The sequence below is a fragment of the Carcharodon carcharias genome, chromosome 9 (assembly GCF_017639515.1).
Source record: "Carcharodon carcharias isolate sCarCar2 chromosome 9, sCarCar2.pri, whole genome shotgun sequence".
NCBI classification, from domain to species: Eukaryota; Metazoa; Chordata; class Chondrichthyes; order Lamniformes; family Lamnidae; genus Carcharodon; species Carcharodon carcharias.
Genome location: NC_054475.1, coordinates 21,927,517 through 21,951,173, shown reverse-complemented (window position 1 = coordinate 21,951,173; position 23,657 = coordinate 21,927,517). Strand labels below are relative to the sequence as shown.

At 41.2% G+C, this 23,657-nt stretch overlaps 1 protein-coding gene across 2 annotated transcripts; it reads right to left on the bottom strand.

Moving 5' to 3' along the window:
* Positions 1-1,135: 1,135 nt before the first annotated feature.
* On the bottom strand, positions 1,136-15,534 carry irf6 (interferon regulatory factor 6). 2 transcript variants are annotated; one of them, XM_041195995.1, is made up of 10 exons: positions 15,411-15,534; positions 14,393-14,448; positions 12,239-12,415; positions 11,316-11,520; positions 9,914-9,996; positions 6,761-6,794; positions 4,827-4,970; positions 3,478-3,870; positions 2,867-2,985; positions 1,136-1,885 (listed from the first exon to the last, which is right to left on the bottom strand). In XM_041195995.1, exons 3-10 carry the CDS (start codon positions 12,410-12,412, stop codon positions 1,658-1,660), a joined length of 1,380 nt encoding a protein of 459 aa, XP_041051929.1. In that variant the 5' UTR covers positions 12,413-12,415; positions 14,393-14,448; positions 15,411-15,534; the 3' UTR covers positions 1,136-1,657. The 2 variants fall into 2 exon arrangements, with proteins under 2 accessions (XP_041051929.1, XP_041051930.1); XM_041195996.1 differs by lacking the exon at positions 15,411-15,534 and adding an exon at positions 14,625-14,643.
* Between the last annotated feature and the right edge of the window lie 8,123 nt (positions 15,535-23,657).

Here is a 23,657-nt window from a genome sequence, read left to right as displayed (position 1 = left end):
CAAATTAGTACATTGTTAAAAAGCAATTATGTATTTAATGTCAATCCTCAATTTCAGTTTAGTTAGCAAATCCTTAACTTAGTATTTTGCATTCAAAGTATACAATAATTGTTCCTTTTGTCATTTTATTCTTGTATAAAACAATGGCAAGGGAGACACAACAACATTAACCTGATGACGAAACCATATCATGAATGAATTAACTTCATTCAAGTTAAAAATGAGGAGTAATCTCCATCGGAAGGTAGGCATCTTATGTTAATAGGCCTTTTGAAACCATGGCCAACATCTTCCAGTCAGCGAGCAGGGGCAGGGTCCGCCCACCATGTAAAGTGATGTCGGTCATGCATCGCAGCGTCACCCCACATCATTTAGATTGTCAGTTCGGCAGGTGCACATCCGACTCGGATGCACACCGATTGACCTGTCTATGGCCTATTTAAGCCAAAAAACAATTGAGCTCATTAGTGCCCATCCAACCTTAAGGTTGGCAGATAGCCACCTGAAAAAGTATGAAACCTCATCCACAGACGGGATGAGGTTTCATTGCTGAATCAAAAAATTGACACTTTTAATTAACGTTATGTCCATGTCCATGTCCCAACTCATGTGACATCGTCATATTGAGGGGACATGGATGGTGAATGAAATTTTCACTGCACTAACTTTTTTACTTTGGGAACTGATCTCCGAGGCAGCACTTAGTCTCGGAGATCGGAGTGCTCCTTCGCGCACATGTGCAACGGAGCGCAACTTCCGACTTCAGGAATCCCTTCCCTGCCCAGGAAGTGTAGGGCTTCCCTGCAGATGCCACGCTTGGTGGGCCTTAATTGGCCCACCCACTAAAAATGGCAGCCCACCCCACCCCCCACAAACTGGGGGGGTGGGGGGGGGGGAGGGGAATTTTGCCCCATATTCTTATACTATTTAAAAGAGCACCATGGTACTTTCATTAAATATCGTATCCAGTCCCTTGTCGGTTTGGGTCTGAAGCTTCTTCCTTTACCCACCAAGCACACTGAAGTTAGCACAAGGCATTCCAAATTCTGCTCACTCAAAAAAAATATCAAGACAAACACAAGACTCTGTCTGGGAACTGTGGCACCTCTGTGAAATAAATTCACTTAATCAGAAGTCTACAGCCCAAAAATAAGCCTTTATTGGACAATTTCAGTGCCCTAAAAAAGTCTACAGCTGAACAGTAGGAGTACTAAGACCTCCTAAATTACGAAAGCAGTTACACTTCAAAAGTACTACTTTGGCTGTAAAACATTTAGGGACATCCTTAGGTTGCATTTTTGTAGCACCTTTTGCAAATTCTCTCTACAATATTGGAAATGGATTTGAAAATTAGATCCTATTGCAAACATTGGGATTAAATTGCTATAAACCATCTCCAATCTCCAGAGTTCAGCATTTTGTTTATAACTATAGGCTGAGACTGGGCTTTTGGGAAACAAAAGCTCATTAGATGAGACTATATAGAGCTTAATTTCTTTAATAAAACTCAATTCCATAAGTTACAACATAACATTCATGGTCTTCTATGGTACCAATAGTGTGAGCAAGCATATTAACCACATGAAAAAGTAATCAATATTTTAGAGGAATTTTCACCTACAGTTAAAAGTTCTAGTGGTTAGAATGAAACCATATGTCACTGGGTTGGCAGGGGTTGTGCCATGTGCAGGTTTGGAGGTTGAATTTGCCATGGCTCATGTCCTTGGTTTGTTTGTAAGAGGTGGTACAGCTGCTTCAGGTGAGTCACAATATTATCTTTAATATCTGGGGTTGAGATTTGCAGCCTAATACTGCCACTGTCAAAAGAACGTGTAAATTCACCGTTGAACATCTCGTAAATCATCCGTGCAACAACTGGCACAACCTGAAAGATTAGGACATATCACAACAATTAGATGGGGAAAACCAGGAAACATTTTACTAAAGACCATTGTAGCTTTTAAAAATTCCAAATGCATCCCCTTGGTCAAGTGCAATCTACTGTTACAAGCACAGCAAGTGCCTCTCTCCTTGCAGCTGCCACCAATGAGGAGGTTAAGTAATATCATGGGAACATCGTCACCCATCACCCAGACTTGGGATATTGCATCACTACGTCAACATCCCAGAATTTATTGATCAATATGGCCTAGGATTGCTACACTTCAAGACGACGACCTACCACAACCTCAATGCGGCCTTGCCAAATGTTGCCCATATCCTAGAACAAACAATAAATCAAACTAATTAAGCCATTGGCCCACTAATTATATAGTTGGCTTTTGGAAAGTTTTAGTGAAGCTAGAACCCATTGGTTAGGTAAATATGGGAAACACATCATTTGCCTAATAATAAACAACTCCAAAGATAGCTTGTAGTACAATTAAAAGCACCAATAGCAGCCTAAATCAGAAAATTTAACAATCCCTTGCCCGTAGATATTTAGAAATCTTGGGCTTTTACCAAATCAAATAGAACAGAAAAAAACTGTTAAACATCCTGAACTTCTATCCATTTGTGGCTTCACATTTTAAATCTAAAGTCACTTTTTAAAAAAAGTCACTTAAAATATTAAGAAATGAAGATGATTAGAATTTAAATAATTAAATCAGTTCTGGACTGTAAAAATGCAGTAGACTTTTATTCAGTTCTCAATTTTAGACTCAAAAGGAGACAGTATATTGTTCACTCTACTACCTATGTGTTGAGCATTTAGCCAGATTCTACATCCTAAACACAATGACAACATTGATAATTAAATCACCTTTGTAACTGAAATGGTGCAAAAAAATTGTACGCCACAAACAGGCCCTTTGTCTAGAAAGATGACAAATTTATATTGAGGCAAAACCCAGGAATCTGTTACCTGCACCATTATTAGTTTTCTTTCCTTCGGTTTGCCATCAGGCCACTCTTCCCCAAAGCACAGGTAAATCTCAAATGGTGGTACTTTGTTACTCTGTCCTCTTTGAAGATCAATCAGATCTGCAATTCAAAATCAAAAACAGTGGTTTTGTATGTGTGAAGACACAATGTTCCAGTTTAAAGGTCAGCCAATCATTTTTGTCAATGGTTAATGATGAAATAACATTGGAGACATGCAATAGTTTCAGTTTTGGCCTCAACTGATTTTCCTAATTAGCATAGCCCTGGGTGGAGGAGCACTGCATTACTGAATTCAGAGACACAACATAAAATGGTTCTCTTTCTTCATTCCTGCCCTCTCCGACATTTTCTCCCTTATCCTTATATGCAGCTTCCTTTAGCTGATGGTAGAACCAAGGGATCACATTGGTCATTGTGAAAGTAAACAGCCATAGATTGAACCATTTCACATGAGGAAGACACAGGATGAACACCTTTGGGAGGGGGACCAATTGCAACAAGGGAAATTATGCTTTCATACCCAGAAATTAAACCAGTTTTCTTCAATCCATCCCATTTAGTTCACATTAAAAGTTACTGAAGAAAACTCACCACTTAGGAAAGTTTCCAAACAAAAGAGTTTGACTTTCTTCTGTCGTTCTATGACATGTGGGGTAGTAGTTCCACTTGCACAGGGTCCTGACCAGTACACCTTACACTGACACAGGCGGATGGCATAGATTGCATGACCACTCACTTCCAGTATCAGTCCTCGATCCATCACATCCAGTAGACGGTTTGTAAAGAGACGTTGCTTTTCATTTGAGATATGGTCTGTTCCAGGAAATTTCACTTGTTCAAGGGAAACTGGACCAAATAATTCCTCCTGGTTTGGCATTGGACCTAGATCCCCATAAAAGAGACGGCATCCTTGTGGATTGCTGACATTTAAGGCTGGTCCCAATTCTTTGCCTCTGTACTGGAACTGGATCTCCAGGTCTGTCACTATACAGAATTGAGGGGAAATATAAAATCAACCTTTTAAAGCTCTAAGAGAACCTTTTCACAATATATTTTTAAAATTTGAAGGATGATTAGATTCCCATCCATTATAAAGTGTATGGAAAAAAGTTACTTAGCGCAATTCCTTTTAAAAGCAGATTACTTTTCACTGAGATTTTGACATCAATTCCCATCTACCTTCATTTATGCTCTTTTAACATTTGCATTGATGGCAGCAAATTTTCTATTCTCTGTCAGATGCAAAATATTCAGAGTTCCCATTAAACTTGCATGTTTCACTCCAATATACTTTCCTCTTAATATTTTCGTGAGGAAATCAATTTGGCTCAGGTAGCAACATTCTCAGTACAAAGTCAGAATGTCCCAACTTCAAGGTTTTCCTTAGGATGTAACAATATACTGAGGGCGACATCCACCAAGTCAGCAGTGCAGAGAGTTGCATTTTAGGTGGTGCTCTTATTGGATTATACAGGGGGCCAAATTCAGATGGATTTTAAAGATCCCATGGCAATAAAGACTGCAGAGAGCTCTTCTAATATCCCAGATTAGATTCTTCCTTCAACTATAACCATTAATTTAAACAAGTTAGCTGGTCCTTTGTCTCAGTGCAATGAATTCCTACAAGCAGCAAAGTGTTACACTTTCCTACATAGTCATTACATTTTCAAGTTATTCATTATACATCTGGCTCATTGAAACATTAAGACGTCATCAGGTGCTATGTATAATTCAGGTCTTTCTGATGAGGATATGGTGTTAAATATTAATGGCCAGTTTCAGTTTAAGCAACAAGACAGAAAATGCAATTAACTGCAACTGAGTTGAAGGCGTGCAAGGATGCCACTAACTAGGTTGGCATGGGGGAGAAAGAAAAATTCTTGCTATAGAGAAACAAACCAATCTTAGATTTGATTTTGGCATGCAGATTTTTTGCTTACTTGGCAGTGAGCTGATCCATGTTTCTGGAGTGCTGAATATCTCTGCTGGTAAGTGTGGATCGACCTGCAAGATCTGTTCTGGTTCTGTCTTTATCCACTCATTGGGAGAACAACTGGTCACATTTGCTGGGGCCATCGGAGAGTCTGCAAGGTTCATGTTACTCAAGTTACAGAGTTGGCATTGCTACTGATTAATAAAAGATCAACTTTCATTATCAAATAATTCCTGCACTGTTTTGTTAGGTCATCCACAATTTACTTTGTGTAATTTATAGTATTGTTCAATTTTTGTAAAACAAATCTCAGGATGGGCAACACCCACTTCCTATTTGCCCCAAGGCAGCACTGGTGGTTGCCTCACGAAGAAACCAATTACAAATGACTGGCTTTCTAGGCCACCTCAATCAATTACTACTGTGTAGAGCAAGATTGGAGTTACTGCAGGTCCTGATTATGTCTAACATAGCAATAATGCTGCAAGTAAAGCTGAACTATAATACAATTCCTCGAGTTCACTACACAGTGTACGTTACTAGAAACATTTTAAAAATAATTAACCCAGCTAGATTGATAGTTACAATGCGGAATTCTGGATTCTTAACTGGAGAATCAACTTCAAATCCTTAGTTTCTGCTGAATCTGGGAAAAGGGGGATAAAGACACCAAGATGTTCTTTGCTTCACCTCTTAAGAATGCCCACATTTCCTGAAACAAGGGGTATTACTACATCTTGCAAAAGAGATTTTCCCTTCTCATCCCAGAGTCAAAAAGTTGCCCGAGACTTAAGCGCAAAAATCTAGGCAGACGTCAAGTTAAGGGTGTTGTACTTTGTATCAGAAAGATGGCACATCCCAACATTAAACTTGAGGCCTCATCCACCCCCTCAGGTGACATAAAAGGTTTTATGGCACTATTCAATATAGAGCATGGGAGCTGTCCTCAGTGTCCTGGCCAATATTTATCTCCCAACCAATACTAATATCTGGTCTTTAGCACTTTACTGTTTATGGGCCATTGCTGAATGCAAATTGGCTGCTGCATTTTCTACATTACAAGAGTAATTCCGCTTCAATAGTATTTCAAAGGAAAACAGGACTTTGGAGGAGGCCATTTGGCCCTTTGAGCCTCCTCTGTCATTCAATAAGACCATTGCTGATCTGATTATGGTCTCATCTCCACTTTTCCATCTGCTGCCCATTATCCTTGACTCCCTTATCTATTAAAAATCTATTTAATTCAGCATTGAATTAATTAAATGACCCAGCCTCCACTGCTTTCTGGGGAAGAGAATTCTACAGACTAATAATCCTCAAAATATTTCTCCTCATCTGTCTTAAAAGGGACCCTATATTCTTAAAACACAGCCCTTTTCTTCCCCCTTTCTATGCAATACCATCCAGCACTTTTGCCCATGAGTATAAATAATGGAGAGGGACGGGAGAGAAAAAAACTCAAGAAGCAAGGTTATTTCTATTCTGTTATGGTTAAATGTCAAAAATGTAAAAATTCCACAAGAGAACTTTTTAGACAAGCACAAGATTCCTAATCCTCTGGGATTCTTACTCATTGCAAAATATGTGCTTGATCCATTACTAATGGTAATCATTTATTTGCAGTTCTGTTCTTCAAATGCTGCACACATCTCAGCATCAAGCATCTTTTGATGCACCCCACAACCAAAATAATATCAGCAACATTGTCCTTTTGAGTGAGACTGCCAAATTGTGCCCATGAGGAAATGGGCTGAGATTGCCCAGACCCATTTCACACTGGATACTTACAGCCAATATAGAGCCTAACTGGATTGATTTCAAACCCAGTTTCTGGGTATTTTTGTTTTTAAAAAACCATGTTACTCCAAGATGTTAATCATTAAAACAAGAACTCTGGTCAAAGATTAAATTCACACTGACAATAGTATTGGGTTCACTTACCATTCAAGTTGAGAAATGGAAAGCTTTCTTGCATCTGTGTATAAAAAGAAAAAGGAAATGAATGAGTAGCCCTTCTTTTAAATACCCATAAGTGACCAAAGACCAATATTTTCATAAATGCAGAGGGGTCTATTGCTGAAGAGCAAGAATCTAAATTGGCTTTGTTCATTGAATCTGGAATGCACAGGTTACAAGGGTGCTGGAAGCAGAATCAGGGTGCAGAAGAGGCCTTTCGGCCCATCAAGGCTGCACCGATGTGAGACACACCTGACCTACCTAATCCCATTTACCAGCACTTGGCCCATAATCTTGAATATTATGACATGCCAAGTGCTCATCCAGGTACATTTAAAGTATGTGAGGCAACCCACCTCCACCACCCTCTCAGGCAGCGCATTCCAGACCATCACCACCCTCTGGGTAAAAAAGCGTTCCCTTACATTCCCCCCCTAAACCTCCTACCCCTCACCTTGAACTTATGCCCCCTTTGACAGAACCCTCAACTAAGGGGAACAGCTGCTCCCTATCCACGCCCCTCAATCTTGTACACCTCGATCAGGTCGCCCCTCAGTCTTCTCTGCTCCAACAAAAACAACCCAAGTCTATTCAACCTCTCAAGATAACAAATTTTTCATCCCAGGCAACACCCTGGTGAATCTCCTCTGCACCCCCTTCCAGTGCAATCACATCATCCCTATAATGTGGCAACCAGACTGCACACAGGACTCCAGCTGTGGCCTCACCAAGGTTCTATACAACTCCAACATGACCTCCCTACTTTTGTAATCTATGCCTTGATGATAAAGGCAAGTGCCCTATATGCCTTTTTCACCACCGCACTAATATGCCCCACTGCCTTCAAAGATCTATGGACACACACGCCCAAGTCCCTTGTTCCTCAGAACTTCCTAGTGTCATGCCGTTCATTGAATACTTCCTTGTCAAATTACTCTTTCAGGGTTAAATTCCATCTGCCACTTATCGGCCCATTTGATCACCCCATCTATACCTTCCTGTAGCCCAAGACACTCAACCTCTGTTAATCACCTGGCCAATCTTTGTGTCATCCGCAAAATTAATAATCCTAACCCATCCCCCCCCACAGAGTCACCTATGTCGTTTATATAAATGACAAATAATAGGGGACCCAGCACAGATCCCTGTGGTACGCCGCTGGACACTGGCATTAAAGCATCCTTCTGTCATCACCCTCTGTCTCCTACAACTAGGAGAATGTTGAATCCACCTTATCAAATTACATTGTATCCCATGTGCATTTGCCTTCTTTATAAGTCTCCCATGTGGGACCTTGTCAAAGGCTTTGCTGAAATCCAAATAAACTACATCAACTGCACTACACTCATCTACACTCCTGGTCACCTCCTCAAAAAATTCAATCAAATTTGTTAAGCATGACCTCCCTCTGACAAAGCCATGCTGACTATCTCTGATCAAACCTTGCCTCTCCAAGTGGAGATAGATTCTCTCCTTCAGAATTTTCTCCAATAGTTTCCCTACCACTGACATGAGACTCACTGGCCTGTAGTTCCCTGGCTTATCCCTACAATCCTTCTTAAATAGCAGAACCACATTAGCTGTTCTCCAGTCTCTGGCACCTCCCCTGCGGCCAGAGAGGAATTCAAAATTTGGGTCAGAGCCCCTGCAATCTCCTCCTTTGCCTCCCTCAGCAGTATGGGACACAAATCATCCGGACCTGGAGATCTGTCCGCTTTTAAGCCTGCCAACACCTCCAATACCTTGTCACTCTCTATCAATTTGCTCAAGAACCTCGCAGTCTCTGAGTTCGATACCTTCATCCTCATTTTCTTGGGTGAAGACGGATGTGAAGCATTCATTCAACACTCTCCCGATGTCCTCGGCTCCACCCATAGATTGCCTCCTTGGTCCCTACTCTTTCCCTGGTTATCCTCTTCTAATCGATATACTTATAGAATATCTTGGGATTTGCCCTAGTTTCACCAGCCAGAGCTTTCTCATATCCCCTCTTTGCTCACCTAACTGCTTTAAGCTCCGCCCTGCACTTTCTGTACTCCACTAATGCCTCTGTTGATTTGCTTCTCTTGTGCCTGCTAAAAGCCTCTTTTCCTTCGCATCGTAACCTGAATATCTCTGGTCATCCATAGTTCTCTGGGCTTGTTACTCCTTCCTATCATCCTAGAGGGAACATGTTGAGCCTGTACCCTCCCCATTTCCTTTTTGAATGCCCCCTACTGCTCCTCTGTAGATTTCCCACAAGTAGCTGTTCCCAGTCTACCTTGGCCAGATCCAATAACTTTTTCAAAAGGGAGTTAGATAAGAACTTTAAGGGGAAAATATTGTAGGACTACAGGAAAAAAGGGTAGGGGAGTGGGGTTAATTGGATAGTTTTATCAAAGAGCAGAAATATAGGCTGTATGGCCTCCTTCTCTGCTGTGTCATGCTATAATTTGAATGTTGCTGATTACATTCATTTCTTTATATTGGATGCTGGTCCCATTATTTCCTGACAAAGATTGATTTGGTCACGGATAAGGTTGCATTGGTTATCATAAATTTTACTGTCACTACAAGGCATCTGCTGGCATTCTGCACAATAAATCAGCTGAAAACAGACCAACACAAATAGCTAACATACAAGGATGATTCGAAGACTACGATTTCAGGTTCAGATACTGTCATCATCTGAAACTTTTATTGCCTCATTCATTAATGATTTACCACGCCCTAGCTTGATAAATAGAACCCAATCCATCTCTCCTTTGTCAAAATGGTCATTGCCATGCTAGCCCAGATAGTACATTATCAGGTTTCTTGAACGTCAGAGCCAAGATCTGTAGTGTACATAACTGATTTTCATCCATGTATGCTTTCTAGCCTGGATTCTTACACCAGAATAGAGAACAAAAATCCAAGCTGATTTCTTACCCCATGCTCCATTCTCTAGACCTACAACCACTAAGTTCAACTATAGTGTCCCCACAACTGTACTGACCAAAGCTAGTTAACTTAACAGGCCACGAATTGAGCTGGGGACTTTGTATTGTATGACTTAGCTCTGCACTTGATGGTGGCCTTACCTACCAAATCATCAGGGTGCTAAAGATTTCCAGAATGAATTTGTTGTAATTCATGTTTCAAAGTTTTTCCACTCACTTTAACTTGAGGTTGAGAAGAGCTCAAGTCATCCTCCTCTTCATCTTCCAAATCTACATCATTTTCTTCCCATGGTACAGATCCTGTAAAATGTTTAACATAAATCCGACACCCATTTAATTTAAATCAATATTCGTGGGAAGTCAAAATAAAACTAAGTTGTCCCTTTACTATATTGGGTGGAGTAAAACCTAAATTGAGCAGTGAATTTTGATTCTGGCGGCAATCTCACACGAGAAGTTTTACATTGTTAGCTAGATTTTGTTAAAGGCTAATTTTAAACAGAAAACAAATAAGCTAATGAACAAGTCCCAAAACCATTTTGGCTTTTTGGTCACTTTCCACATGTATGCTCACTGCCACCCTTCTCAGCATCTTTACTGCTTCAGATTCATTATAGAGCTTGCCCGATATCCCGTACATGTTTGTCTCTGCTACAGGCTCTGTTCCTTTGCCATTGACTCTATCCTGCTCTCTGGTCACTGTCCAAGGCCAAACTAGACCACTTACAACTTCTGCTACCTACTGGAACCCAAGGTGAGTTTCTGATCACATATCCTCTCCACCACCAAGAGCTGCCTATTTCACCTCTGCAACACCACTCATTTTTGCCCCTGCCTTCAGCCAACTTCTGTTGAACCACTCACCATTGCCTTTGCTAACTCCAGGCTTGACTATTCTAAGATTTTCCTGGCCAGCCTTAACTGCTGCCCCTATCCTAGTTTATACCAAATCCCATTCATCCATCATGAGATTACTGGTCTACTTCTGGCAATGCCTCAATTTTAAAATTCATAGCCTTGACTACAAATCCCTCCCATAGTCTTGCCCCTCCTCACTTCTGTAGCCTCCTCCTGCCCTACACTGATGTCTCGGGCCTCTTGCACATGCCCAATTTTCTTCACTTTACCACTGACAGTCACACCTTCAGCTGCCTCAACCTTGAAGCTCTGGAATTCCCTCCCTGAACCTATCTACCTCTTGCAAGTTGTTCCTTCAAACCTCTTTGACCAAGATTTTAGTCAGCTGTCCTAATGTCTGTGTGGCTCAGTGTCAAATTTTATTTGATAATGCGCACGTGAAGCTCCTTGGGACAGTTAACTAGACACCATAAATAGATACCATATAAATACAAGTTGGTGAGTCCATTGACAGCTCTGCCTCCATAACAATTTTCATTTTACTGTTACACCATATTGAAATTTGACCCCTTGAAGCTTATAGCTACTTGCTGCATATCCCAATATTAAAAAAACTATTTTCCAATACCTGCTCCCAGTCTGCTATAAAAACTGTTAGTTAACAAAAATTATTCAGTTAAAATCCCAACTGACAACTACTTTTAGCACCTGGGTGAAAGATTTGCCAGTGCCAGCTATTGCAATCAACCAAAAGGTTCTACCTGGATTGCTGGGTGTACTGCCGCTCTGTGGGATATCACACACTTCATATATCTTAAGAGGATTCATCGGAACCTCTTTGGTTCCATCATAAATTAGGTTAAATTCACGACTTTTGTTAAGTGCACAACGAAGCTGTGCTTTCCACTTGGCTGGATCTGGTTCATCAATCCCTTCTTGGTACTTTCCAGTTTCTACTGCCCATGCCTGCAGATAAAAACATTAGAATTAATATTTAGCTGATCCTACATTTAAGCCAGATCAGTGCTTGCTCCTTCCACTCCTATTATTCCTGTCACCACAAAAACAAATTTAAACTTACCTTTTCTGCATTGCCAATGAAAATGGATCGGCAAATGCAAGGCTCCAAACCCTAAAATGCCAATCGGGGGTCCCACATCTATCACAGGGTCTTCACTTGCATATTAAAAGGGACCCCATTGCCTGATACTGGCAGACACTTTGGCAGCTCTCTTTGGTAGGTCTCTAAAATTAGCAATGGATGCAGAACTGGCACTAATGGGGCAGTAAATTTGCCAATCCCATGAGGTTATTGATAACCCACTGATTTCAGCAAGAAAAAAAAAACCAATCCCATTGTTGGTTCAGTGCATACTGGCCAATCTTGTTCCATGTAGTGATTAAATATACAAGAGTTTGTCATAGACAAGCTGAGTATATTCTCAGTTTAAAAGACTTTTCTTCAACTGTTTCATTATAACCCAACAACTTTATTCAGAGAAAATTAGTACCAGAGACTTTTCCACTTTGGTACAAGCATAAAGCTGACAGAAGTGAATTGGCACCCCCGTTTGAAATTACTCAACTGTTTCTGGTATGGTGGATCTTTTTATAAGAGCTTCTATAACCTTACTCTCCACAATGCTAAGTCATAAAGCCAGTAAAATATATAATGGTGCAAAACCTTGAAAATAGTGTTTTCTTCTTCTTGAGGGGGGCTGTGACGAGTTGCATGTTTCCAAGGGATTTGGAAACGTTTATTTTCCCGATGCAGCCAAACTAGACCTGGGAAAAGGCCACTGTCCACTTGGGCCACCAGCCAAGGTTTCAAACGCACCCTGCGAGGATGTATTGCCATTATCTGAACAAAATAAAATGGTCATTTAGAGACATTTAGATCTACAGGATATTTTCAACAATACTGACTTGTAAATGAAGGTCTGCTTAAACCTTATGGATGTAACAAGCTAGTGCTCACACAGCTGGACACAGTTATTGGGCAGCTTCCATCCAATCCAGAGATAAAAACAAAAAACTGCGGAAGCTGGAAATCCAAAACGATAACAGAATTACCTGGAAAAACTCAGCAGTCTGTTCTGTCGAAGGGTCATGAGGACTCGAAACGTCAACTCTTTTCTTCTCTGCCGATGCTGCCAGGCCTGCTGAGTTTTTCCAGGTAATTCTGTTTTTGTTTTCCATCCAATCCAGTATTGATAAACTTCACTGGGTTCAGAGGAATAGTAGCAAAAATGTCACTTAAAAATATATTTTTTAAAATGACATTTATCAGGGTAACAAGTCATATGAAAAAAGTGTATTTTTACTACCAGTTTTAAAATGACCAATGAGTTGCAGGACATAACCAAACAGTTGAATACATAAAACAAAGCTCTCAGTGCAACTTACATACTGTACATTATTATAAGCATTCAATCATAGTGTACTGTGCTGCAATGGTCAGATCAACAAAAATAAATCATTGCTGCACTCAGAACTGAGCTGGGAATTAATATTCTGATGGCACATTTACACATCAGACCAACGAGAAGGCTTATAGGAGACCCAGAAGTCAAGTTCTGAATGAGTTGGACAGAGTAAGTATGGAGAGAATGTTTCCACTTGTGGGAGAATCCAAAGCAAGAACCATATGTACAAGAAAGTTACCAATCAATAAATCCTATCAGGAAACAAGGAGAAATGTATTTAGTCAGCAGTTAGAATGTGGAATTGACTACCACAGAAAATGGTGGAGGTGAATGGGTCAGAGGCTTTCAAAGGGAAAGCAGACAAATGTATGCGAGAAATAGAAAGATATGCTGGAAGGCAGAGATGAACAAGGATGAGATTCATGTGATCTATAAACACCATAGACTAGTTGGGCTGAATGGCCTGTTTTTTGTGCTACATATTCTATGTGACTATGTATAATTGTAGCATAAATGCAACCAAATCCGGAGTCAGGGGCCACTGCACACTGGAGCAAGTCTACTTAAGAGGTGGGAGAGACTCGTTAGCTTTCCCTCTGAAATCTGGTCTTGATACACATTCAGACTACATTAAGTTAGGTGACAGGCAGAAGCCCCTTTGCACCAAAGTAAAGTCTACTGTGTAAATGTGGCCAGATGCTGCAGTCCAGGAGATTCAAAGCACTGAATTTACATTTCTAATGTCAGTGGGGGGGTAGCAAGTTCCAGTAGACAGTAATTGGCTTCTGTTGTCTTAATTCTTGTCTGGAACGTACCATGGCGACGGCCCTTAGCCACCGCAGTGGTTCAAATCGGAAATGTTCTCTTTTTCAAAACAGGACATAGGCAACAATTTTTAAAAAGGGTAAGCGGGGACTGTGAACATATTGCAAACATCGTTTGCCACCATATTCTCATTTACGTTCCATATTGCTTTCGTTTTACTACATGATGAGAGGCTGCCCCGTCAGTCTCACACTCCTGCCTCCCAGAGTCAGGTAAGACCTCGACTCCGGATTCGCACTAGGTTCGACGCCAATTCGAAGTGAAAACAGCAGTGAAATAGCAGCAGGACACTTCTCGGCAAACCCAGATGAGCGACTAATCCATATAGAAGCCCGTTTAAAAAAAAAAATCCAGAGTGAGATGTGGAGGAAATTCCATCCTTGACGTGGCGGAAGGAATCCAAGACCCACAGGGACAGAAGAACACACCCTCTACCTACTTGAGCAACCCAGGTTGAGAGTTACCCACCCCCTCTCATCGGCAGAAACAGATCAGTCACAGCGTTAAAATCCGCTCCCCATTCCGGGAAAAGGGGAAAAATCAAGTTAAAAAAAGAGACTGAGATCAGGAGTTCGCATCCTTTTTACCTTCTCGTCGACGTCCAGCTTGAGATCCCGGAAATGTCTGGTTTACAGAGAGTCTCCTGCAATAACGCAGCCAAGAAAAAACAAACACTGCGTTAGTTACACTCTTCCCACAATATCCCAGCGTTTTACAACCCTACTCGGATGGTTCCTGCTTTGGTTAAATCGAGATTAACTAAAACATTCCGTCTCCCGAAATAGGTCCCAATTTAAACCAATTTCTACACTCGCCAACCTGCACAACTTCCTCCAAAAGGTTTCTGTTGGCGAACCTACGTCAGACCCCGTGAACACCACACCCTGAGCGGCAGGTTACAGCACCTAACACACAGCAAGAAATCAATTCATCGCTTCGTTTAAAATAATATGGTTCAGCCAAACAAACAAAAAACCGATTAACCCCACCGTAAGACATAATTACCAACCAGAGAAAACAGGAGCACGTGAGAAAGCCAGGAGAAATGTCCTAAAACGTTTTAAAAAACGGAACAATAACAGCCTGTAAATAACTCACCAGCAAGAATACAAGTAAATGGGGAAAGGTGAATTGACCAAGTTTATTGTAAACTATGAAATATTGAATTTATAGTTTAAATGTCCCCCCTATCTTAAGAAAACCCCAGCTCTCTCACATTGATCTACAATATTCAACAAGGCATTTTGCTGATTACTACATGAAAACACTGGGGTAAATTTTGAAAGCCCAAAGACATTAGTTCTTTCGAAGAAACTCTCGATTTAGATTGGTGAACGAATTGTACAATTCATAAGCATTTGACGGTTAAGAAAATAAACTTCCAATAGAGACACCAGCATACGATTTAAAGCGAAGTTTAGATAAGTGGACGTGCAGTGAGCACACACCATGGCAGCTGCCGTGAACACTCTCCGCGGATACAGAATCACTGAGACTCCAAAATCTGACCAACATAAGGGGGTCATGTCCAGGCACCTAGAAAATAACGAGAAGCGTCCACACAGCAGCACGAAATAGAGAGCCCAAATACAATGTTAAACTTACCTTGGAGGCGATACAACACACGGGCTAACAATAATTAACTCTCTTTCTTTCCTCCTCCCCAGGACTTCTGAATGTCAATCTTCCTTAGCTTCGGTTCAAAGCCAGGTGTGTCCAATGATTCAGCGAGTCACATGAGTGTGCATTTCCTGTGCCAGTTTTGCTGAGTTTACTTGCCCAGTTTCGCTTGGAAGGAATGTGAAGTGTGTGAATCACCCTTATTGTAGCTTGACTAACAATTAACGCGTCTAGCTGCGATTGAAACATCGGAATTTGCAGGAATGTAGTGATATGTGGCCTGCAAGGTATGAGGTCAAACGGCCATTTAATTGTATATTCCGTTTATCTCGCTGCCAACGCCAGACTTCTCCAAATTATCCCAACTATGGTCACGCAGCCAAAGACGAATCGGGAATTTTGTTCATCCCGCAGCTCAGAACTTAAAAGAATGATTTATGGAACCGTCGGACATCCCAAAGTGTTTCATAGCCAATTAAATACTTTTGATCTGTTGTAAAGTAAAAATTACAGCAACCGATTTGCACAAAGGAAGGTCATCTAGTTTAGGGATAAATGTTGTCGGAGAACAACTCCCCTGCACTTCTACAAAATAGTGCCACAGTATCTTTCACATCTACGTGAGAGGACCAACAGCATCTCATTTGAGCGAGTAGCATACGTTTTGTGCTCAAGTCCCTGGAGTGAGAGATGAACCCACAGCCTCCTCACTGGGAGCTAAGAGTGCAACCAACTCAGCCACAGTTAAAACTGCAGACCAACCATGTGCTCCAATAAAAAGCTGAGGACAGATGTCATGAGCCAACTTTTTTTAACAGCCACAGTTGTGGGACCAGAGGCCAACAGTTTCCATTATAATTGGACAGTGAGCATGCACCCTGGCCAGTAATTGGTCTGCTCCTCAAGAATTGCATTGGGCATCAGGTGCCATGTGACATGGAGTCAAGATCTCAACTTGGGTGAATTTCTGCTTCCCACTCATCAGCAATCCAGCCCCAGAACTAAGGATTAGCACTAGGAAGTGAATGAGCCACATGTTTGATAATCACCTTAAATCAATATTATGAAGTTCACTTCAGTTATAAACATATTCTAAAATGTGAGAAATCTCCAGTATCTGCATAGCTCTTTTTCCACTGAGATATCATAAGAGGTCTTGAAGGAATGGGCCCAAAATTTTTGGATAAGGGCCTGTTTGACTAAATAAGGTGGCGTTTTGGTGAGACCCGCTGCAGGGGACACCACAAGTGAGAGCTTCCCATGATGTAAGCCAGGTGGCGTGGAAGGACTTGGATGCCATGGTGGTAATTCCATGCTCTGATGACCATTCCCAGAAGAAGTGCAATGACATGACCACAGCAGCCAAGGTAAGCATTCTCTGGAGTTTAATGCAGAACTCAGCATTTTATTAAAAGTAATGGAGAAAAAGAGTTCTAAGCTATTTGTAAGAGTTTTTAAAACAAAGGTTTGAGCCGCTAAGGAGTTGCTTGTTCTTTTAATTCATTTTTTGTCGAGAAGGGAAGATGGTCAGGTGATTTCAAACTGAGATGCGTTTGTTTACTCAGCACAGAACCCAAAGGCAATTTAAAGTCATAAAAGTCCATTGCTGGGGAAAACAATCCTTTCAGTGTGTCTAATATCATTCTCGGATGAGCTTCTGACCATATACCAGCACCGTCATTAACATCTTCTGTTTCCATCTCCATAACATCACCAACCTCCACCCCTGCCTCAGCTTAACTGCTGCTATCCATGCCTATGTTACCTTTAGGCGTGACTATTCCAAAACACACCATGTCAGCCTCCCATGTTCCAGCCTCCATAAACTTGAGGCCAACCAAAACTCTGCTGCCCATGTCCTAATTTGCACCAAGTTCCATTCACCCTTACCCCTGTGCTCACAGGTCCTTACTGTGCTAAGTAATGCTTCAATTTTAGAATTCTCACCTTATTTTCAAGTCCTTCCGTGGCCTCGCCCCTCCCTATCTCTGTAATCTCCTCTACCCTTACAAACTTCCAAGGTATCACCCCTCCTCCAATTCTGGTCACTTGGGCATCCTCAATTTTAATCATTCTACTATCGACAGCTGCGTCTTTAGTTGTCAAAGGTCATTCTCTGGAATTCTCTCCCTAAACCTCTCCTCCTCTTCTCATTTAAGGCACTTCTTAAAACGTACCTCTTTGATCAAGCTTTTGGTCACCTGCCCTAACCAACATATGCTGCATAAGACTTTTTAATAAAAAGTCCATGGTATATGGGCATCGCTAGCAACGCCAGCTTTTATTGCCCTTGAGAAGATGGTGATGAGCTGCTTTCTTGAGCATAACCAAGTAACTTGCTATGCCATTGCTGAGCACAGAGTCAACCATGTTGCGGTGGGTCTGGAGTCACATATAGGCCAGACGGGCAGAGTTCTTTCTCTAAAGGACATTAGTGAAATAGTTGGGTTTTTTGACAATTCAGTAGTTTCATTATCATCATGATTGGTGCCAGCTTTTAAATTTCAGATTTATTTAATTAAGTGAATTTAAGCTCCCCTGCTGCTGTGATGGGATTTGAACTCACATTTCCAGTTCATTAGTCAGGCCTTTGGATTTGTAGCGCAGAAACAACAATTTTGCTACTATACCCTATTGTAATTTTAGTTATACACAAAAATGCCTGTACTCATACTGGGGGGGAAAAAATCTGAAACTCTGCAGAAGGATACAAGTGTTAAATGCATTAGATTTGGAAACTTTACTCAATGTATTTTCCAGCAATTTAAGAGACAGTGAAAATTGATTTTTTTCCTAAAAATTAAGTGACATCTGTCCGACTTTATTGAAAACTATTCTATTTATCAGCTGTGAATTTAATTATTCCTTGTGTTTGAAATCTTCAAATACAGGAAATAACGTATTAATGGGAGAAAATAGTTATAACTAGCTTTTGTTAAAATAAAGGCTTAATTAATAGCAAACCTGGTCTTACAGAAGAAGGGATTGTTCTAGTCAGGGATGTGGACAGCAAATTTCTAATTATACAAATTCCTTACATGTGTTACCTATGACAACTGGTAGTATATTTTACATGGAATAGTGGGGAGGGCAGCTGCATAGCCATTAAAAAATTAATATTAAAAATGATGTATTCAGGTTATTTTAAGCATTTCATTACTTTATAGCTAATAGATTTTAGGTCTAACAAAGGGAAATTTGTGATATTTGGCTGTTGACACACCAGCTAGATCACCACCTCCCCAAGGCTACGTCCAACAGTTACTCTTCCTGTTCACAGAGGCAATCTTTCCTTCCAGTGCCATCCAGCTCACAGGAATACTCTCCCCTGAAAATCCTCTTAAATCTGCACAGTCACTGTAAATCCCTCCCCTAATTTAAAGCAGTATCCTCTCCCTCCTATTCACACCACTATTCATTCACTATTCTCTCTTCTGGTGCCAACCCCAATTCAGTCTTGCTTTTCCCCTCCAACAGCCCTAAGTTTGGATACTCGTGTTCTCCATGCTCCCCACTGCAGCGAACTCTCTCTGCCTGCAATGTCTTCGCCCCCTGCCATCCGCCAGGTTATGATGTGACTTTTCTCCCTCTCCTTCAAGTCTTGCCATCACCTTTCTTTGCTCTCTGGTTCACATAAACTTCTCTCTTCTTCCCCTCCCTCATGTCGGTGCTGCTTCTGGCTCCCCACCTCCAAAACGATGCTCCTACACTCCAGACAAACGCCATGGGCTGTATTTTACACCCTCCAACACCCTCCCCACCAAACGTGTAGTTTTTTTTGGCGCAAGAGGTGTGGGGGATGAGCTCATAAAATATGTCGGGTGGCCAGCCCACCAGTCTTTCTGCCAACCCCATTATAAGGGATAAAAACAAAAAACTGCGGATGCTGTAAATCCAAAACAAAAACAGAATTACCTGGAAAAACTCAGCAGGTCTGGCAGCATTGTCGGAGAAGAAAAGAGTTGACGTTTCGAGTCCTCATGACCCTTCCACAGAAGGGAGCTGGCTAAGGCTCCCAATAGCCCACCTGCCTTTGGGCCAATTGAGGGCCTTTAGTGGCCAATTATTGCCCTCTTCAGGCCCTTAATCTGCTTCCACTGCCACAAAATGCTGGGCAGGCGGGCGAGAGTGAGAAGGCCGCTTTTTAAACAACTTTGTTGAAAAGGTGGGAAGTAAAGGGGGGCATATCATTTGGAGGGGGGTGTCTCCTGTGTGCATCAGGTGCACCACTCCCACCCCATGATGTTCCCCCACCTCCCTTGTTCCTCCTCAATTGGCCTCCAAACCTATCCCCCACCTTGGTTGGCCTCTCCCTAGGCTCCCCTATCCCTCCCCTTCCAAAACCCCAGACTTACCTCTCTCCAGTGACCCTGGAGCCTCCTTGCAGTCACAGCATCATCCACCACTGTGTTCTGGCACTGCTGAGACTGATAGAGCAATCAGATTTATCAGCAGCTCTCAAGGGTGGGACTTCTTCCGCTGAGGGACGGAAGTCTGAGTAGGCTGCCTGCAGCATATTATCTTGCAGGGCAACTTTATTTAAAGTCAAAACAAAAACAGAAACAGAAATACCTGGAAAAACTCAGCAGGTCTGGCAGCATCAGCGGAGGAAAGCACAGTTGACGTTTCGAGTCCTCATGACCCTTCAACAGAACTACGTAAAAATAGGAAAGGGGTGAAATATAAGCTGGTTTAAGGGGTGGTGGTGGGGGGAGTGGGGGTCAGTTGTTGGGACAAGCAGCCAGTCATAGGTGGAGATAACCAAAAGATGTCACAGAGAAAAGAACAAAGAGGTGTTGAAGGTGGTGATATTATCTAAAGGAGTGTGCTAATTAAGAGTAGAGAGCAGGACAACCAAGGTACAGATAGCTCCAATGGGGGTGGGGGAATACTAAAAGGTAGAGATAAACAATGGGTGGAAATACATTTAAAAATAATGGCAATAGGTGGGAAAAGAAAAATCTATATAAATTATTGGAAAAAACAAAAAGGAGGGGGAAGAAATGGAAAGGGGGTGGGGATGGAGGAGAGAGTTCAAGATCTAAAATTGTTGAACTCAATATTCAGTCCGGAAGGCTTGCTGCATTGTTCCAGTGAAGCTCAACACAAACTGGAGGAACAGCACCTCATCTTCCAACTAGGCACTTTACATTCCTTTAGATAATATCACTACCTTCAACACCTTTTTGTTCCTTTGTCTGTGACATCTTTTGGTTATCTCCACCTATGACTGGATGCTTGTCCCAAACCAGTTTATATTTCACCCCTTTCCTATTTTTACTTATTTCTGTTGAATGGTCATGAGGACTCGAAACGTCAACTGGGCTCTCCTCTGCCAATGCTGCCAGACCTGCTGAGTTTTTCCAGGTATTTCTGTTTCTGTTTTTATTTTTGTTTTGGATTTCCAGCATCCACAGCTTTTTGTTTTTATCTCTTATTTAAAGTCAGTCGGTTTTGAACCAACTTTCCATCCGTGGGTGGGTGGGTGGGTGGGGGGGGGGGGGGTGGTGTGGTGCAAGCAGCAAGCCCCCCACCCACCCTGTAAAATCCAGCCCCTTGCTTTCCTTCCCTCCTATCACAGTTGTGAGCCTCCTCTGTCTTTGCCACATCTCTATCACTCCTTTCTCTCACTGCCTCCCTACCCTACCAGCACAACTCCCAGGTTGTACCCTTTAGTATCACTGCCTGCCGTTAACATGCCAAAGATGATTTATTCATGACTTTTGGCCAGGAAACATCAAAAATATACCATCCAACATGAAAAACATGCCATGTGTGGGCATTGACTGTGAAGCAGAGGATCTAAATTATACTGATGGTCCTGAAAATTACTAGTTATTTCATAATGGATGAACTATAGCCCAGCTTACTTCAAGAGACAAGACAGGAAATCTGCAAAGAATAAGTTACATTTTTAGGTACTTTTGGGTGATTCTTATCCTAAATACTTTGTATACAATACAACAGTGACTACCGTTCAAACGTACTTCATTGGCAATGAAGCATTTTGGGATGTTCTGAGGTTGTGAAAGGTACTAAATAAACACAATTTCTTCCATTCCTTTCATTCTTTCAGTATTTTAGATTATTTTCAGCAGGTTTGAGCTCCTGTGGATTTTCAAAGTATCTCCACTGGCTCCAATGTCTAGGTATATTTTTAATACAAAACACAAAATGACAAGTAAATTAATTTAGAAATATATGAACATATAATTATGCAACAGTTTTATAATGCATCTGGATCTTTGCAGTAGATATTATACCAACTAACTACTCGAACAAAACTCACAACTTGCCATGATTCATATGAGCTACTATCAGTGTTGCTATTGATTGGCTAAATCTTGCCTTATGTATCTGAGTGTTGCAAACTTGTGCTAGTGAAGCCTTTTTAATTTTATTTCATTACTTTATTTTTATGTTTTGCTTGGGAGTTTGCCTCACTAATTGTAGTTACTGATATTTAACTAATTCCAAAAATGAAAAATTTAAACATAAACATGTGGAAACTTTATCTTGTACAATTTTTTCTTCCTCCTGAAATCTGTTAATTCACATAGTCAGCACTTCCTGATTCACCTGGTGTCTTTTACTCTGTTCACTCGCGTTAGTATTCTGTCATCCGGGCCTTTGCCTTGATTTTCCAACTTAAAAGAAAAGACACAATATTAGCTGGTATATAAATCTTTGAACAGCAATAACAGATGATTTGTACAAAATCTATTTTGCTAGTGAAAATAAATGAATCGCAACAATGTTAAGATAAGAGATTTGCATATAGCAGGTAATATAACTGGAGAAATCTAATCAGTTCTTGAATATGGAAGTCAATAAGGCTTTTGCCTCCTGGCAAATCTTTCCCCAATCTCAAGAGCTGTACTTGCTAAGGACCTGTATGTAACAAGGTGACCCACACTTTGTGTCTCTGCATTGTTTGTAAACTGATCTGAGGTTTTCTTTCTTGTTGTGATTATTCCAACCTGGCATATAGTTTCATTGATAGAATGCAATGAAAGCATAGACTTTGAATATGTTTAAAGCGCTTATCATCTTGAAAGGTGCATCTCCAGGGATTTAATGAAGAAGCAGTTGTTACTTTTCACTACTCTAATAAATCATACACTGCCTGCATCTTCAAATATTTGATTCCACCTGAAGGCGCTCTTAAATACAACATGTAAGATCACAGCTGCAGGGATATAGAGTAACCTTGGACTTTGCCCAGTAACCTTATATTCTTAAAGGCTTCCAAACTTCTCCTTCTCTGCCAACAATGTGATGTTACTCGCTCTGTATTGAAAGAAGAAAGTATATTATTCACTTAGAGAGAAATCTACTTGTTCAGTTATAAATATTTTTAATCATAGGTGCCATTGCAAGCTTCCAAATAGGAAACTATTGGTTGCAAGACTCAGGCAAAAATGCATGACGATTTATGTGTTGACATGTTGCCAGCATGAGGCCTGAGCCATTTTGGGACTCAGGCTTCATTTGCATGTTGCCAGTGAGTAGTGGTATGGTAGACAAAATTTGTAGCTATTGTCACATAACTTAAGTATTTCTGAAAAGCTAGGTACATTAAGTTCATGTAGTGAGTAACGTTTTAAATATTCAATACTTGGATGGGCAATGAAATCATCAAAAACAAAACCGGAGATCAAATCATCAATCCACAGTACCTCAGGAGTAGGAATGTAGAAGGGCATCACACAAAGGCATCCTCAGTCCAACAATCCTCTGATGCTTCATCAATGAGCTTCTGTCTATCATAACGTTTGGAGTGGGGCTGTTAGCAATGATTCCAGTGTTCAGGTCCATTCGCAATCCCTCTGGTAATGAAGAGGGATTCCAATTCCAGATTACAGCAAGCCCTGTATAATAACTGGCAGTTAGCATTCACAACATGTAAATGCCAATGATCATCTTGAATCAGAAAGGCCACCCATTTTCCCATGACCTTCAATGGTACCATCATCACTGAATCTCCCATTAACATCTCGTGGACACTGCTCCCCACCTTACTGATCAGAGGTTTAACTGAAACAGCCCTAGCAACATGGTGGCAATAAGTGCAGGACAGAGACTTGCTATTCTGTGATGAATTGATAACCTCCTGACCCTTCAAATCTGATCTACCATTTACAAGGTGCAAGTCAGGAGTAGGATGTAATTCCTATCACTTGTCTTGATGGATGCAACTACAACATTCTAAGCTCAGCAGCATTCAGGATA